Consider the following 14,740-nt stretch of genomic DNA (forward strand, 5'->3'; position numbering starts at 1 on the left):
ACAGTGAGGGTGATAACAAAGGGAGAAAAATAACAAAACAAAACAAATCTTCCACTAAAATTTAGGCTGAAAACTAAAGTTTCAAAACACACAAGTCTAACACTGAGAGACAACCAATAAAATTAACAAATGGAATAAAAATTCACTTTCGATGACTCTGATTTTATAAAAGAGTTGGTTAAGACTGCTCTGTCCTGCCTAACAAAGCTGAAAAGCAAGCCTCTAACAGACTAAACTATTTCTGAGTAACTTAACAGTGACCCAGAATAAAGCTCAAGAATATTTAGAGGAATACAAAAATATCCAGTACCTAGTAAGGTAAAATTCAAAATGTATAGCATCTGATAAAAAAAAATTACCAGGCATGCAAAGAAGCAGGAAAATATTACCCACAATGAGGAGCAAAACTCTATAGAAATAGATCCAGAAATCATACAGATACTTGAATTAGTAGACAAGGATATAAAAATAGCTCCTAGAACTATATTCCATATGTTTCAGAAGAAAAGTAATGACTGCACATACGATATAGAGGCATGGAAGATATTTAAAAGGCCTAAATCAATATTTAGAGATGAAAAAGATAATGTTTTAGATTAAAAATATAGTGGATGAGATTAACAGCAGATTAGATAATGCACACTAAAATATTAGTAATCTTGAAGACAACATAATAAAAAGTACTGAAATTGAAACACAGAAAGGAAAAAGACTGAACAACAACAACAAAAAGCATCAGTAAGCCAACTTTTAGACAGCCATGTAACTGAAGTCTTAACATATCACTGAAGTTTGCAGAGGACAGATAAAGTATTTGAACACATTATGGCCAAAACCTTCCCCAACATGTTGAAAACTATGAAAACCTACAGACCCAAGAATCTCAATGAGCTCCAAGCACAAGAAACAAAGAAAATTACCTAAGGCACATAATAATCAAATTGCTTAAAACCAGTAATAAAGAGAAAATCCTAAGAAAAAGAAAGAAGATACACTACAGTAGCCAAAGAAAAGGAAAAAAGATATACTACACATAGAGGAACAAAGATAAGAATGACAGCTTTTTAATATTAATAAGAAGTAATGGAAGGCAGAATATCTTTAAAGAACTAAAAGGAAAAAAATCTTGTCAATCTAGAATTCTATACCTATATTTTTCCAAAGCAAAATAAAGACTTTGTCAAACATAACAAAAGCTAAAAGAATTCATCACCAACAGACTTGGACAACAAGAAAAATTAAAGTATGCCTTGGGAAGAAAAATGATACCAAATAAAAATCTGGATTGACACAAAGAAATAAATAGCAGTGAAATGGTAACTACGTGAGGAATTATAACACTTTTCTTATATCTCTTTAAAATATGACCTGAAGGCAGATGGTGATAAGTTAGAGACACATAATAAACTTTAAAGCAACCACTAAAAAAAGTTATTGCTAATAAACCAACAAAGGAGATAAAAATGGAATCACATAAATTATTTAACTCATGCAAATGAGGGCTGAACAAAGGGGAAAAAGAAACAAAAAACAGACTAGCAAAATAAAAGGGGGGAAAGAAACAAAGAACAGACAAAACAAAAAACGAATAGCAAGATGGTGGAATCAAATCTAACAATATCAATAATCACATTAAATGTAAATGTTTTAAACTCCCTAGTTAAAAGACAAAGATTATCATATTGGATAAAAACATAAGACCTAGCTATATGGTGCATACAAGAAACCCACTTTAAATAAAAAGACAAAAAGTGTTTACAAGTAAAAGGATGAAAAAAAGATGTATCTGCTAACACTAATCAAAAGAAAGCTGAAGTGGCTACATTAATACAAAACTAGATCTCAGCAAAGACTATTACCAGGATTAAAGAGGTCCATTTCAGAGTGATATAAGGGTCAATTCATCATGCACACAAAATAATCCTAAATGTTTATGAACCTATTAACAGAACTTCAAAATATGAAGCAAAAACTGATATAACTGCCAAGAGAAATAGATAAATCCACAATTATAGTCAGAAATTCTAATACTCCCCACCACTTCAATAATTGATAGCTCCAATATATAGAAAATCATTAAGGACATCAAAAACTTGAATAACACTATCAACCAATTTGACTTGACACTTATAAAACATCTCACCCAGCCGGGCGCGTTGACTCACACCTGTAATCCCAGCACTTCAGGAGGCCATGGGCGGATCATGAGGTCAAGTGATGGAGACCATCCTGGCCAACATGATGAAACCTTATCTCTACTAAAAATTAAAAAAAAAAAGTAGTTGGGCGTGGTGGTGTGCACCTGTAGTCCCAGCTACTCTGGAGGCTGAGGCAGAAGAATTGCTGGAATCCAGGAGGCGGAGGTTGCAGTGAGCCGAGATCATGCCACTGCACTCTAGCCTGGTGACAGAGCGAGACTCCATCTCAAAAAAAAAAAAAAATCTCACCTAACAATAGCAGAACATATATTATTTTTAAGTGCACTAGGACATTTACAAAAGAGAGAATATATTTGGATTATAAAACAACCCTCAATAAATCTACAAGATGTCAAATCATAAAAAGTATGCTAACCACAATGGAATCAAATTATAAATCAATAAGAGATATTTTTAAAATTTCCAAATATTTGGAAACTAAATAACAAACTTCTAAATAACTTAGAGGTCAAGAAAAAAATCAAAAGGGAAATTATTTTAAATCATGGCCCGAATAAAAATGAAGACGTGTCAAAATGTGGGGAATGCTGATAAAGCAGTACTCACAGGGAAATTGGAAGGCACTAAACATTTCTGTTCCATCTCCTAGAAGAGATGGCCAAATACGGCATGTTCTCACTTTTAAGTGGGAGCTAAATGATGAGAACTCATGAGCCCAAAGAAGGGAATAACAGATACTGGGATCTACTTGAGGGTGGAAGTTGGGAGGAGGAAGAGGAGCAGAAAAGATAACTATTGGGTACTGGGATTAATACCTGGGTGATGAAATAATCTGTACAACAAACCCATGACACGAGTTTACCTATATAACAAACCTTCACATGTACCTCTGAACCTAAATGTTTAAAAACAACAACAACAGAAATCTCAACATTACAAAATACAGATCACCAATGAGTCCAAGTTTCAATCAACCAAACAAGCATGAGTTAACGCTTTAGATGCAGAATTTCTTGAGAATATACCCAGATCAATAAATATGATCTGATCTAGAGTTACATTCTATTCTCTGGCTTACAATCCATCCTCACATATATTCCGCAGGATACCACAGATATAAGTTAGCAAAATTTTGCAATTCTTTTCAAGGACAGACTATTTCCAGTCAGATCAGATTTTGTCCCTATACTAGGCAGCATGCAGAGATCTGGGCCTCATGACAAGAAAATAGAGGCAGGTCTTAAGTGTGGATAGCCCTTTGCAAAGCAACTGCCCTAGGTGAGGTTACTACAGGATCTTCAAGCAAGAGAAGGCTAATTTTCTCACACATGGAAAGTAAGCAGCTTCTGTCAACAATGGAGGCTCAGAGTGACTGGAGTTTTTTTCAAGATTCTCAGCTCTGTCCACATCTACCTAGATGTCCCCATTCCAAGTCTCAGGGTTCTACTTCTTTCCAATCAATATTCTAAATGAGACACTGACAAAGATCAGGTAATTTTATTACTAGTGCAGTTAAAACTGTGTTCAGGCACCTGTCACCATGCCTAGCTAATTTTTGTATTTTTTGTAGAGACCGAGTTTTGCCATATTTCCCAGGCTGGTCTCGAACTTCTGGGCTCAAGCAGTCCTCCCGCCTCAGCCTCCCAAAGTGCTGGGATTATAGGCAGTGAGCCAAGATCATGCCACTGCACTCCAGCTCAGATGACAGAGCAAGACTGTCTCAAAAATAAAATAAAACTGTGTTCAATTTTTAGCAAGTCTTTCTGTGGCTACACAAAATAAAGTGCTTTAGAACCACAGAAACTTTATGATTCTCTAAGATTTGACCGATCTAATGTTTTGAAGATCTGAGTTTGACATTTTCTTTCTGTTAGTGCTCCAGTGAACACAGAGGCACCCATCTCACTTCTTCCTCAGTCCCTGTAGTCATCATTACTGCCATAACAGTCAAGCACTTTAGCCACTTGGTCCTCCAGCACACAGCTTCAGAAATAATTTTGTCACAGTCAACCAAATGTATTAATTTGATTGTGATGCCACTACATGTTGTGGGTTACTTAGATTATTTCCCATTGGCAAAGAGCTAAAGAAATTACCAAACCAACCCCCAAATTCTATCTTTGAAAGCTTTCTCACCAGGATCCCATTCTTAGTGATAATTTCTTTATCAGTCAGGGTCCAGGCAAGAATCTGAAAATGCATCCATTATTTTAACAGGGAGATTTGATTTGATTTTTAAAGTTGCCAGCATCAACATCAAGAGAAATTTTCATATGAAAAATGTTAACCATATGTTGAAGAACTGAAAAGGCAAAAACAGGACGCTGAGTTACTACTTATGTAATAAGAAGTAGTAACAGCAGGAAGCAGCTATCACTCCTAGGACAAGGGAACAGAGAAAAGAGAATAAAGAGAATTTACTATAGTTTAGAAATGTGGAGGAGAGACTCTGTGGAGCTCAGGACTCGGATCTGAGGAAAGGATACTGGTATCTTTAAGGGAGTGCATAAGGCTGATTCTAGCAGAGTAGGAAAGCATAAACTGGAACAAGTGGGACCAAGTATTAATGCCAGAGTGAGGCACTATTGTGGCAAGTGACAGACAAGAAAAGGAATCAACAGGAAGCAGCAAGTCCCTTCATCCTCTTCCAGCCTTCCAGCCCCCTTCCCTTGTTGGCAAAGCCCCATAGGCAGTCAGCTTGCAAAGAAGAAATGTAGTTTAGAGTTCTGCCCTAGATTCACAAAGCAGAGGGTGGTATGAAGTTGAGGTCAACAGCTTAATAAACTGTAGTCAAGAGCATGCCAGGAGTAGCTACTGGAGTCATGGTCCCTGATTATTTGAAACTGTAAAAGGATGTAAATGGACTTTTGGGCTTCTTTGTGCTCAGTGCCTGGCAGAAGCTATCAGAGATCACAGAAACCACTACACGGTGAAAGAAAAATACTGTATTTCTAGTTGCATGCTTCTTTGCTATTGCTATTGGGATTTCAATAATCATATGCTCCTGTTCTTTCTCCACTCCCACACAGTACAGGTGGACATGGCAAACAGTGGAAGGAAGCAAACAGTGAAAAACTCAAGAGCAGTACTAAGGAAAAAAAGATGACAGAAAACACATGAACAGTAGGAATGGTATTATGGGAGGTTAAAACAAAATAAAACAATGACAAGGGTGAAAAACATGCATATTAACTAGTTTACCCTTCTGATGGGGTACTATTAGAAAGACGTTTTTAAGAGATTTAGATGGTGTCCAAGTTTTCATCATTTCTAGTCAATAAATATGTGGCCTTGGCTTAAGTTCACAAAAAAAAAAAAAACCACAGTAAAAAGTTTATCTACATGGGCAAAGCTAACTCAGATGGAGAAAAGGGTTATGTTAGGCACAAGATGACTGGTTAGGCCTAAATGAGGATGGAAGTGACTGGTATTTACATGGTCTTGTGGCCTTAGCAGTGCTTAGCTCAGACTTCCAAACGATCTATGATTACATGGGCTTCCACTCTTGTAAAAGTCTTATCTACATGGGGTGATTTGGCAATTATTAAATGTTCAAACCAAGTCTTAAAGCTGGCTGAGCCAGGATTTAAACCTATGTCTGTCTGACTCCAAAATCTGTCTGTTAACCACTACAAACATGAGGCTCCTGACTATCCTCTTCCCAATACTAAAGACTGATAGCTAAGATATCTAACTAGTTGGCCTATTTAAAATAAAATTTAAAGCACATAAGGCAATTATCAACTAGTTACTATTTTCCTTAGTGGAGGAAAATTATGCTTCATTAAGAGAGTAACACTAACATTATAGTCATTTAAAAATCTTGTGTTAAGACTGCTTTTTCCACATGGGCAACACCTTCCTAATTCCAATTACAAACTTTTGTGTAATGAACATTAGCAATGAAATCTGATGGATCAAGATAACCAACTGTGTTAAGACTGGTCTTTGTTTTCCAATCTTACCGCCACATGTAAGGAACTGGTATTTCCCATCCTCACCCACACACAAGGCAAGGAATTCTATGCTGTATTGCTGGTAGGGTGAGGAGCAGTGTGGACCTGTTAAAACTTTGATCACTTCCTAAAGATGGCATATATTTTCAGAAACTGACACGGGCCCGTGTTCTTTAAGGCAATCACGTATATGTGATCAAAGGCTATTTTAAAACTCGTTTTACATAGCCTTCTTTATTCACTAACATGTTCTCTGCCCCTCTGTTGATGCTGTCTTCTCTGAAATGCCTTTTATTCCCTACTATACACATTTGACTCCATTTATTTTTCAAGATGATCATTCTCTAAAATCCAGCTCATGTCTCTCTTCAACGGAGTCCTCTCTGACCTCAGACCATGGCTGTTATCCACTTAGAACTGCTGTTTGATCTTTTTGTAACTAATTTTTTTTTTTTTTTTGAGATGGAGTATCGCTCTGTAGCCCAAGCTGGAGTGCAGTGGCGTGATCTCGGCTCACTGCAAGCTCCGCCTTCCGGGTTTACGCCATTCTCCTGCCTCAGCCTCCCGAGTAGCTGGGAGTACAGGCGCCCGCCACCTTGCCCGGCTCATTTTTTTATTTTTAGTAGAGACGGGGTTTCACCGTGTTAGCCAGGATGGTCTCGATCTCCTGACCTCGTGATCCGCCCGTCTCGGCCTCCCAAAGTGCTGGGATTACTAACTATTATCTTCTCAAAGGGACTTTGGAGGCTGCGGCCTAGGAAAACTGTTGTGGGCTAGTTACACGGTTTCGACTCGCTGTTATTTACAAGGCTTGTCTAAACATGATACAATAGCATCTCCTCAAGACAGAAATTGAACCTCTAGGCTAGAAGAATCGCTCAGCGGTTATCTAACAGACCATTCTCCTTGTCTCCAAAAGGCAACTGTCCACCTTCGGTGTAACTTATTTCTAAGGTCTCTTCCAGCTCTAAAATTATGATTTTACAATTCTATCGACAAAATATTACTTCAAAAGGTGTGGAATGTATATAGAAACCATTAAATTCTCAAACGGTAACAGTTCAGTTACAAGTTACTCTGAAGGATCTGAGACTAAGGGCTCCATTCAGGTCAGAATCACAACTATTAACCTCGCTTACTATCCAGTCTGTGCACTGTAGCACAGGTGACTGACTCATCCTGGACACACAGTAGGCCCGAATCCAGGACAGAAGCCTACTAGAGAAGCACTTTCTCTCAACACCAGGCCCCAGCCCTTCCTGGCTGCTTTATCGCCTAGAAACAAAGCTGAGTAAAACACCCCAATGCGGTACCACCCCAAGATGCCCCAGCGACGCGGACCACACGGTGATGCAGGGCAGTGACGCAGGTGCAGAGTCCACTTTGTTTTCCTTCCAGAGAAAGTCGGAGTCCTAGGCACCCGGGGACACCGAATCCCCGACGTCCTCCGGCCCGTGGCCTCCGGCTCCTGTGCCCCCTGCAGGTTGTCGCGACCCCACTCCCGGGGTGTTCGCCCCTTCGTCTCTCACCCCTGGGACACTTACCATCCCAATACCAGACCGGTGGTCACGACGAAGCAGGTAAAGACCACCGCGATGTAGAAAAGCGGCGAGTATTCATAAAGCGTTACCAGAAACACCGCAGCCATCAGGGTCTCGCTCTGGACAGAGCCAGGCTCAAGCCGCGTAGCCCAGGCCAGCCCAGCCCAGCCCGGCTGAGCCCAGCCCGCCCGGCCAGGGTAAAAGCCACTACGGTGCGCCGAAGCGGACAAACTTTGTAGGTCCGCACTCGCCTGGGGTTGTCGCAAGCTAGACTTTAGGGCACCCTCGCCGGCAGCGGGAGCCGGCGTGCCAATCACGGCACCGCCTGCATGACACGCCACGCCCCTCCCGCTCCTGTCCCGAGCTATTGGCTACGCAGACCGGGGGTGGGGGTCCCGACTCGCACCGCTCCTGACTCCCACGATTGGTACCCAGCGGGCATCCTAGGGCCCAGTGGTCATTGCTGTTCCGCCGGCAAATTCTAAGTAGACTTTGGGGCAAACTCTGTCCCAGCCTTAGGCAATGTAGGTTTTCTGATGTCAGAGAGAGGCGCAGTCTGAAATCTACCTGCGCCGTTTCTAAATCCTGAAACCCTGCCTATTATATAGTAGGCAAATTTGGGAGGAAGTGGAGGAGGAAGAGGAGGAGAAGGAGAAGGGAGGGCATCTTGGGTTGCACAAAATGAAATAACCATAGGTACAGTGAAAACACAAAAGAAGGAGTCTCTACCACAAGCAATTTATACGAGACTTGTCAGCCTTTTCAGATTGGACTTAATCTTAGAGGAAAATCAGCATTGCTTATCCAAAATTCTCTTAGAAATAAAGCATCCGCTTCCTCCCATATCCCCCTCTTTTTCTCCTTTTCTTGTACTCCTCAAATTAGAATTAGCCAAACATTTGAACCTATATTTGTTTCCACTTTAAGAATAATTTTTAAAAAACTTTTTTAACCGCACAGAAGCTTTTTAAAAAGTACAGAAAGTAGCTAAAAGGTCACTCCCTTGTTTCAGCCCTGTGAGTAAGCTCCATCAAGGTGGCCTCCCTGAAAGTCTTTCATAACACTTCATTGACACCTCATTGGTTTGCATTTAATCCTAAAGCCACATCTAGCTACATTGGAGAATGGGGATATGTAGTCTTATTATTCGTGAGCAGCAACACACCCTGCTACAAATAAAGAGTTTTGTTACTGAGGAAGAAAGAGAATGGACATTGGGACAGGTAACTAGTAGCCTCTGTCACACTCCCAAATCACCAATAAAATTCGTGCTTGAGAAAGATGAACTAAGTTTGTCCTATGGCCTCACATATTCCTTGGCAAATGACCACATATTCTCTGGAGCAGCACTGTTTGAGAATTTTGCTTCTACAATACAATTTTTAATTACTACATATTGGATTTGTGAAAGTGTATAGTTTAATCAGCCTTCAATTGTTAGACAATTTTTTCATTGCTATAAGTAACACTGCAGTGAACATCGTTACAGCTAAAGTATTTCCTTAAGATAAATTACTAGAGGTGGAACTGAGAGGTGAAGCAGGGGGGGCCTCTAAGTCAGGTGGGGACTTGGAGAAGTTTTCTGTCTAGCTAGAGAATTTAAATGCACCAATCAGCACTCTTTGTCTAGCTAAAGGTTTGTAAATGCACCAATCAGCACTCTGTAAAAATGCACCAATCAGCACTCTGTAAAATGGACCAATCAGTGCTCTTTAAAATGGACCAATCAGCAGGATGTGGGCGGGGCCAAATAAGGGACTAAAAGCTAGCCACAGGCGCCAGCAGTGGCAACCGGTTTAGGTTCTCTTCTGTGCTGTGGGAGCTGTGTTCTTTCATTCTTCACAATGAATCTTGCTGCTCCTCAGTCTTTGGGTCTGCATTACCTTTATGAGCTGTAACACTCACAGCAAGGGTCTGCGGCTTCAGTTAATAAGACCATGAACCCACCAGGAGGAAAAAACAACTCTGGATGTGCCACCTTTAAGAGCTGTAACACTTACTGCGAAGATCTGCCACTTCATTCCTGAAGTCAGCGAGACCACGAACCCACCGGAAGGAAGAAACTCTGGACACATCTGAACATCTGAAGGAACAAACGCCGGACACACCATCTTTAAGAGCTGTAATACTGCAAGGGTCTGCGGCTTCATTCTTGAATTCAGTGAGACCAAGAACCCACTGGAGGGAACCAATTCTGGACACATTTTGGCGACCACAAAAGGACTATCGACCATCACTAAGTCGTGAGCACCATCGGACCGCTTTCGCTTGCTGTTCTGTCCTATTTTTCCTTAGAATTCGGGGGCTAAATACCGGGCACCTGTCGGCCAGTTAAAAGCGACTAGCGTGGCCGTGGTACTAAAGACATGGGTATCAGGCATTATGGGAAAGGGCTCTCTAACTACCCCTGTGACCATGAGCAGAACTCTGAAAGTCATGTTGCCCAATCCAGACTGGCCCATCTATCGTATCTATCCTGACCCTTGCCTCGTGGGTCCTAATGCCTGTCAGACAAACTTCGCATTGCCTCTTCTCCAAGGCTAGTCCTGCTTCTAAAAACCATTCCCTGTCTCTGGTGATTTTCTAGTTTCTCCTATAAGAATGATTTCTAGTATAAACTTCAGGACTCTGTTACCTTCTTTAGGCACCCAGGCTTGCCAATCAGAAAGACATAATTTTTGCCCAAAGCCCCATTGTAGGTGGGACTATCTGGAATTTTAGGATCCCTCCTCAGACAAGCAGGCCTAACAAAAGCTATTCCTAAAGCTAGGATATGGGGAGCCTCAAAAATTGTATACTTCGTATTCATATAAGTGAGGACAAAAGGCATCACTCTTCCAACATCAGAGATTCCTTCCCTCCCTCAGGGTATGGCCCTCCACTTCATTTTTGGGGCATAACATCTTTATAGGACAGGGGTAAAGTCCCAATACTAACAGGAGAATGCTTAGGACTCTAACAGGTTTTCGAGAATGCGTTGGTAAGGGCCACTAAATGCGGTTTTTCTTGGTCCTCCTTGTGGTCTAGGGTTCTTGGGCAGGGGAAGAAATAAACAAAGCAAAACCACAGGCGGTTTTGTCTTTCAGATGGGAAACACTCAGGCATCAACAGGTGCACCCTTGAAATGCATCCTAAGCCACTGGGACCAATATGACCCAAAAACCCCGAAAAAAAAAGGCGGCTCGTTTTTTTTTCTGCACTACGGCTTGGCCCCAATATTCTTTCTCTGATGGGGAAAAATGGCCATATGAGGGAAGTATAAATTACAATACTATCCTGCAGCTTGACCTTTTCTGTAAGAAGGAAGGCAAATGGAGTGAAATACCTTATGTCCAAACTTTCTTTTCATTGAAGGAGAACACAGCTATGCAAAGCTTGCAATTTACATCCCACAGGAGGACCTCTCAGCTTACCCCCATATCCTAGCATCTCTATAGCTCTCATTCCTGTTAATGATAAGCCTCCTCTAGTCTCCCCCACCCACAAGGAAATAAGCAAAAAAATCTCCAAAGGACCACAAAAACCCCCCCGCTATCGGTTATGTCCCCTTCAAGCTGTAGGGGCAGGGGAATTTGGCCCAACCCGGTACGTGTCCCTTTCTCCCTCTCTGATTTAAAGCAGATCAAGGCAGACCTGGGGAAGTTTTCAGATGATCCTGATAGGTACATAGATGTCCTGCAGGGTCTAGGGCAAACCTTCGATCTCACTTGGAGAGATGTCATGCTATTGTTAAGTCAAACCCTGGCCTTTAATGAAAAGAATGTGGTTTTAGCTGCAGCCCGAGAGTTTGGAGATACCTGGTGTCTTAAGTAAATGACAGAATGACAGCTGAAGAAAGGGATAAATTCCCTACCAGTCAGCAAGCCGTCCCCAGTATGGATACCCACTGGGACCTCAACTCAGATCATGGGGACTGGAGTCGTAAACGTCTGTTAACCTGTGTTCTAGAAGGACTAAGGAGAATTAGGAAAAAGCCCATGAATTATTCAATGATATCTGTCATAACTCAGGGAAAGGAAGAAAATCCTTCTGCCTTCCTTGAGCAGCTATGGGAGGCCTTAAGAAAACATACTCCCCTGTCACCCAACTCACTAGAGGGTCAATTGATCCTAAAAGATAAGTTTATTACCCAAGCAGCCGCAGATATCAGGAGAAAGCTCCAAAAGCAAGCCCTGGGCCCTGAACAAAATCTGGAGGCATTATTAAACCTAGCAACCTCGGTGTTCTATAATAGGGACCAAGAGGAACAGGCCCAAAAGGAAAGGCAAGATCAGTAAAAGGCCGCAGCCTTAGTCATGGCGCTCAGACGAACAAACCTTGGTGGTTCAGAGAGGACAGAAAATGGAGCAGTCCAATCACCGGGTCGGGCTTGTTATCAGTGTGGTTTGCAAGGACACTTTTAAAAAGACAAGATACAAGCTGCCCCCTTGTCCATGTCTGCTATGCCGAGGCAATCACTGGAAGGTGCACTGCCCTACAGTGCAATGGTTCTCTGGGTCAGAAACCCCCAACCAGATGATCCAACAACAGGACTGAGGGTGCCCGGGGCAAGCGCCAGCTCATGTCATCACCCTCACTGAGCCCCGAGTACGTTTAACCATTGAAGGCCAGGAAATTGACTTCCTCCTGGACACTGGCGCGGCCCTCTCAGTGTTAATCTCCTGTCCCGGACGACTGTCCTCAAGGTCTATTACCATCTGAGGAATCCTGGGACAGCCTGTAACCAGGTATTTCTCCCACCACCTCAGTTGTAATTGGGAGACTTTGCTCTTTCCACATGCCTTTCTTGTTATGCCTGAAAGTCCCACACCCTTATTAGGGAGGGACATATTAGCCAAAGCTTGAGCTATTATCTACATGAATATGGGGAACAAGTTACCCATTTGTTGTCCCCTACTGGAAGAGGGAATCAACCGTGAAGTCTGGGCACTGGAGGGAACAAACTCAAGCTCTGGCCTTAAGCCTTCCCATAGGATGAAACTTTTCTTTGTATGTCACAGAGAGCAGGGATAGCTCTTGGAGTCCTTACTCAGACTCGCAGGACAACCCCACAACCAGTGGCATACATAAGCAAGGAAACTGATGTGGTAGCAAAAGGCTGGCCTCACTGTTTAAGGGTAGTTGCGACAGTGTCCGTCTTACTGTCAGAGGCGATCAAAATAGTACAAGGAAATGATCTCGATCTCTGGACTACTCATGATGTAAATGGCATACTAGGTGCCAAAGGAAGTTTAGGGGACTGGTGCTTCAAATACGCATGTGCATGGCCCTCAACCCTGCCACTTTTCTCCCAGAGGATGGGGAACCAATCAAGCATGTCTGCCAACAAATTATAGCAGACTTATGCCACTTGAGATGATCTCTTAGAAGTCCCCTTAGCTAATCCTGACCTTAACCTATCTACCGATGGAAGTTGATTTGTGGAGAATGGGATATAAAGGGCAGGTTATGCCGTAGTTAGTGATGTAACCGTACTTCAAAGTAAGCTTCTTTCCCCAGGGCCAAGTGCCCAGTTACCAGAATTAGTGGTGCTTACCCAAGCCTTAGAACTGGGAAAAGGAAAAAGAATAAATGTGTGTACAGATAGCAAGTATGCTTATCTTGTCCTACGTGCCCATGCTGCAGTATGGAAAGAAAGGGAGTTCCTAACCTCTGGGGGAACCCCCACTAAATACCACAAGGAAATCACGGAGTTATTGCACTCGGTGCAAAAACCCAAAGAGGTGGCAGTCTTACACTGCCAAAGCCATCAGAAAGGGGAAGGAGAGGGGAGAACAGCAGCATAAGCAGCTAGCAGAGGCAGGGAAAGACCAGCAGAAAGGAAAGAGACAGAGACAAAGAGGGAGTCAGAAAGAGGGAGGCAAAGAAGTCAGAGAAAGAGATGGAAGTAGTAAAGAAAAAAGTATACCCTATTCCCTTAAAAGCCAGGGTAAATTTAAAACCTATAATTGATAATTGAAGATCTTCTACATGACCCTATAACACTCCAATACCCCCTTGTCAGTGTGAACAAGGGCATAGCCCAGAAGCACTGAGGCCACTGACAACCCATAGCCTTCTTACCAAAAATCCTTAACCCAGCATGTTTCCTAACAGGGGATCTAAATCTTAATTACCATATAAAGGTTTGACCACTTCTAGGAGGAACTCCCTTCAGGACAGGACGATAGATGCTTCCTCCTAGGCGATTAAGGAGAAAAAAAAACAAGACACAATGGATATTTAGTAAGTGATAAGGGAACACTTGTAGAAGCAGTTAGGAAAATTGCCTAATAATTGGTCTGCTCAAATGTGGGAGTTGTTTGCACTCAGCCAAATCTTAAAGTACTTACAGAATCAGGAAGGAGCCATCTATACCAATTCTAAGTTAATATGTACTGAATGAAGTTTTATTAATAGCAAAGAAAAATTAAAATCCCAAACTTACAAGGTTTTCAACTAAAGTAAAGTTTGCTAAAAGTTAACAGTGTAACATATATTATCACACTACCACACACTCTCAAAGGGTTTCTCAGTTTGCAAGAAATAACAAAATGTATCCAGTAAGGATAGTAACATAGACTCTTTGGAAGGAGTGACTCTCCAAAACCACCTAGGCCTAGACCTCCTCACTGCTGAAAAAGGAGGATTTTGCACCTTCTTAGGGGAAGAAGGTTGCTTTTACACTAACCAGTCAGGGATAGTACGAGATGCCGCCCAGCATTTACAGGAAAAGCCTTCTGAAATCAGACAACGCCTTTCAAACTCTTATACAAACCTCTGGAGTTGGGCAACATGGCTTCTCCCCTTTCTAAGTCCCGTAACAGCCATTTTGCTATTACTCACCTTTGGGCCCTGTATTTTTAACCTCCTTGTCAAATTTGTTTATTCTAGAATCGAGGCCATCAAGCTACAGATGGTCTTACAAATGGAACCCCAAATGAGCTCAACTAACAACTTCTACCGAGGACCCCTGGACCCACCCGCTGGCCCTTTCACTGGCCTAAAGAGTTCCCCTCTGGAGGACACTATAACAGCAGTGGCCCTTTTTCACCCCATCCAGCAGGATGTAGCTAGAGCAGTCATTGCCCAATTCCTAACAGCA

The 14,740-nt window shown here is 42.1% G+C and overlaps 1 protein-coding gene across 1 annotated transcript in view; it reads right to left on the reverse strand.

Moving 5' to 3' along the window:
- Window positions 1-14,740, reverse strand: part of CGRRF1 (cell growth regulator with ring finger domain 1) — a 1,085,659-nt gene that overhangs the window by 20,495 nt on the left and 1,050,424 nt on the right. The window contains exon 2 of the mRNA XM_050798274.1: window positions 7,660-7,949. Coding sequence (XP_050654231.1) covers window positions 7,660-7,763 — 104 coding nt within the window. The 5' untranslated portion in view covers window positions 7,764-7,949. The remainder of the gene's footprint in view (window positions 1-7,659; window positions 7,950-14,740) is intronic.

Source organism: Macaca thibetana, chromosome 7, assembly GCF_024542745.1.
Source record: "Macaca thibetana thibetana isolate TM-01 chromosome 7, ASM2454274v1, whole genome shotgun sequence".
Lineage (NCBI taxonomy): Eukaryota > Metazoa > Chordata > Mammalia > Primates > Cercopithecidae > Macaca > Macaca thibetana.